This window comes from Branchiostoma belcheri, unplaced genomic scaffold (assembly GCF_001625305.1).
Source record: "Branchiostoma belcheri isolate BF01 breed outbred unplaced genomic scaffold, Haploidv18h27 scaffold29, whole genome shotgun sequence".
NCBI lineage: Eukaryota > Metazoa > Chordata > Leptocardii > Amphioxiformes > Branchiostomatidae > Branchiostoma > Branchiostoma belcheri.
Window position 1 is genome coordinate 1655713 of NW_017803898.1, and position 3579 is coordinate 1659291.

The following is a 3579-nucleotide window of genomic DNA, read 5'->3' on the forward strand; positions in this document are numbered from 1 at the left end:
TTTCTCCCTCCCTCCCCTCCTTCCTCTCTCCTTCACTCCTCCCTCCCTGCTTCAGGCCAATTTGATACAGTATTTTGCATCCACCAAAGCATCTGCTTGGAGATTATGAAATCTCTGGTTTCTTGTTAATTTGTGTTCAATCTGGTTTTTTTTTTCAGACCCTCCCAGCAAACTGACTATCAGTGATTCCAGCCCCATCGCGATTCAAGGTCGTCCGTTTGAACTGTCATGTCAGATGAACGACCTTGGAAACCCTGAGGCAGACATCACTTGGCAGCCTGACACAGAGGGGGTCATCACGCAAGGTCAAGGTTCAAGTACGATACAGTTTAACAGTGTGGATCATCGGACTATGCCGCGGAAAATTAAATGTTACCCAACCCAAGATGGCAGTAAAGTGAGCGAAGATGCACTACAGAACCTGGGCGTCTCTGTGCCTTTAGAAATATATTGTGAGTACTGGAGTATTTCGTGGATTCTGTTTAGGCCACACTAATTTGATTATATGGATGTATGGCAGGCTGAATTGAGTGTGGAAAATAAAAAAAAAGTTGCTTTAATTTTAGGATTCTATATTTCATGTTGTTACAGACTAAGCCTGAAATAAAGAATTTGAACAGAAAATAAACATTCAAATTACCTTTAGTTAGTTTATACTCAGTCAAACTGACAAAAGTATACTAAACAATTTGTTTCCTTATCTTGAAAGTTTATCTGTGTTGGTACTTCATTATGAAGCAAGTTTGAACTGTTATTCCCAACACAAGAAATTGAACTCAACAAAACTTACAGTTCAAATTTTCTTCATAAGTTTGTTTTCTATATTTTTCAGACCCCCCAGAAAGTGTACAGATCCAGAGCCCGCACAGTTCCACAGTCCTGTTCACAAATATCGGTGACAGACTGGATCTCAACTGCACAGTGGGACAATCCAACCCCACCCCAACCATATCATGGTAACATTTGGGTTCTTATCTGTATCTGTATCTGTATAGCCGGTATAACCGCCTTTCGGCGTAACACACCAGCTTCGCAGGCACGCGGCGCGGCGGCAGCTGTCTACATTACACCTATCGACTTTTTACACCTAGCCCTTGATCATCTAACACTAGGCATTGTTTGAAGCTATCTAATGACAATGCCCCTACTGTACTTGGTGACAGCCTTATGCCTAAGGCCTAGGCCTAGGAAAAAAATGTTTGTGTATCCTGTTTCCCGACCAACCCTAGAAAAATAGCCGACCCTATCCTTTTTTTTGGTGGACCCCTGCAAAGGACATATTAATTTTTTGAGCTGATCGACCTTTTCTACCTCCATGATCTGACACCTGAGGGATGAAAAGTTGTACAATCGGTTTTCCAAAATTTAATCTAAAATATAAGTGTCCTCGTGCAAGTTTCAAGTTTTACTTTGGCCTGACTATATACATGTAACATTTAGTGTACATAATATCACCAGGGTACATAATATCGCCACCTTGAGAAACAGTGTGCTTAAAGATATTTCTACTGCAACATACTTTTTGGTATGCACTCCTTCATATCTCAAATGTAGGACGTTGCAGTAAAAATCTCTTTAAAATTTAGATATTACTACTATTTCTCAAGGTGACGATACTGTATTATGTACACAGACGTTACATGTAAATAAGCTACATGTAATTTCATATAAGTTTAATCTTATATATCCATATATTGGCTTGTTACAGGTGGAGGAATGATGCATTGGTGCAGGAAGGAGACTCGAGATTGTCGATCGCACAAGTTAGGCAAACAGATATTGGGCAGTATGTGTGTAAGGCAAGGGTAGATGTACCAAGTTTGGGCATACACTGGAACGTGCAGAGCGGTCCTGTCACAGTGTTACTTGAATCTGATGGTGAGTTCCTGTTTTGAGGTTACATATACACTTTGAAAACTGTGTTTGAGAGATCAGTGCAGCACCCCCAGATATGCACAGTTCAGATATGGAGAAGGCCAGGATTATATAATCTCTTTTAGACACAACTTTTGAGGATGGCAGATAGATGAACATGTATATAATATGTATGACACGGTGGAATTAAGTTGGTAGATATCGGAAAGCAGAATAATTTGCTGGTTGTGTTGCTAGGAGTTTTGTAGCTTTCTTGCAGTCTTGAGCCATATTCATTGATATCTAAACCTTTCACAGTGCTTTCTATTATTACTATTGTATTCCCAACAGTACCTGTCCTTGGTGCTGAATACGTCTTTCCAATGGAAACAAATAGAAGTCTTGCTTTACTAGAAATCAGGGGAAGGATCTTATTACAATTGCTGACCAATTCCTGATATCTATATTATGTCATAATCAAAACCTTACTTTAAACATCTAACAAATCTGTATGTAAGTATGTGATGCAATTATGCTAAAATTTGTTGCGACTGTTTACAGCTCACATTACAACCACTGCCCTACCTTCCACTGCTACAACTCCACACATTTCAACTGCAAAGACAACAGACATGGCACCAGTAGTGGCAGCAGGTGTTCAAGAAAACAGTTCATCTAAAGACCACCAGGTCTTCACCATGGCAGTTATCATGAGTTGTGCGTTTGGAGGAGTGATGTTCCTGTGTGTGGTGATTATAGCAGCATGGGTTTACCAACACAGGAAAAGATCACCTAGAACATCTCAGCTTCAACTTCAAGGTAAAAACTGACTTCTTCTACAGTATCTCACATTCCCATGCCATGTCATTTAACAGTTACAGCAATATCATACATGTATAATATAATGTTAGTAATAGTATATTCAATACAGTGTCTATGTACCATGTTAATGGATTATAAGATGCTTACATGTACATGTACTTCAGAATACAATGTACCTGCATGCTTTTTTTGCTTTAGGAATCTATCTACCAGACATGAGAATTAAGTACTGTAAAGGGATTCTGAGTACATATGATTGGTAAAAAATATCTGTTTTATGTTTCTAGAGACTGGGACAAGCCTAAATGGAGAAGACAATGCACCAAGGCAAGAGGTAAAATGCTTGTTTGAAGGCTTTTAGTTATTACCCATTACAATATTTCAGAAAACTATTCAAAATAAAATGTTGATATAATAGAATTATTTCTCTTCAACAGACTTCTCTGCCCATCCTGTTGCCAGAGTACAGCATCCAGACTATTGATACAGGTGGGAGAAATACAATATTTATAGTGCTTAATACATGGAACATTACCTGCATATTCAATATAATTGTTACACAGTATCATGCCCTGGGTGTAAGGATATGGTCATGAGGAATGTATGAAACATGAACCATGGTGTACTAGTGAATGGTATGAGCAATTCATTAAGGTGTAAACTATATCTACTTCTACCAACCTACCATCAAGCCCCAGCATCACATAAGTGTGCAAGTACGTCTAACCCTCAATGACAGGGAACAACAGACATTAAACCAGATGGAGAGAAAGAGAGCCAGAGAGACAGAGGGAGGGGGAGAGAGAGGGAGAGAGAGGGGAGAGTCGAGAGAGAGAGGAAGAGGGAGAGAGGGAGGGAGAGGGAGAGAGAGAGAGGAGAGAGGAGGGAGAGAGAGGAGGGAGG

General features: G+C 39.7%; 2 protein-coding genes across 2 annotated transcripts in view; both read left to right on the top strand.

The window, feature by feature from the left end:
• Positions 1 to 2684, top strand: part of LOC109472933 (hemicentin-2-like) — a 4158-nt gene extending 1474 nt beyond the window's left edge. The window contains exons 4-7 of the mRNA XM_019772799.1: positions 159 to 452; positions 833 to 956; positions 1709 to 1878; positions 2416 to 2684. Of these exons, the coding sequence (XP_019628358.1) occupies positions 159 to 452; positions 833 to 956; positions 1709 to 1878; positions 2416 to 2684 (857 nt within the window). The remainder of the gene's footprint in view (positions 1 to 158; positions 453 to 832; positions 957 to 1708; positions 1879 to 2415) is intronic.
• Positions 2685 to 2970: 286 nt separating this feature from the next.
• The window catches only part of LOC109473115, a 3489-nt gene continuing 2880 nt past the window's right edge, over positions 2971 to 3579 (top strand). The window contains exons 1-2 of the mRNA XM_019773022.1: positions 2971 to 3010; positions 3114 to 3165. The gene's annotated coding sequence lies outside the window, so the exon portion shown is untranslated. The remainder of the gene's footprint in view (positions 3011 to 3113; positions 3166 to 3579) is intronic.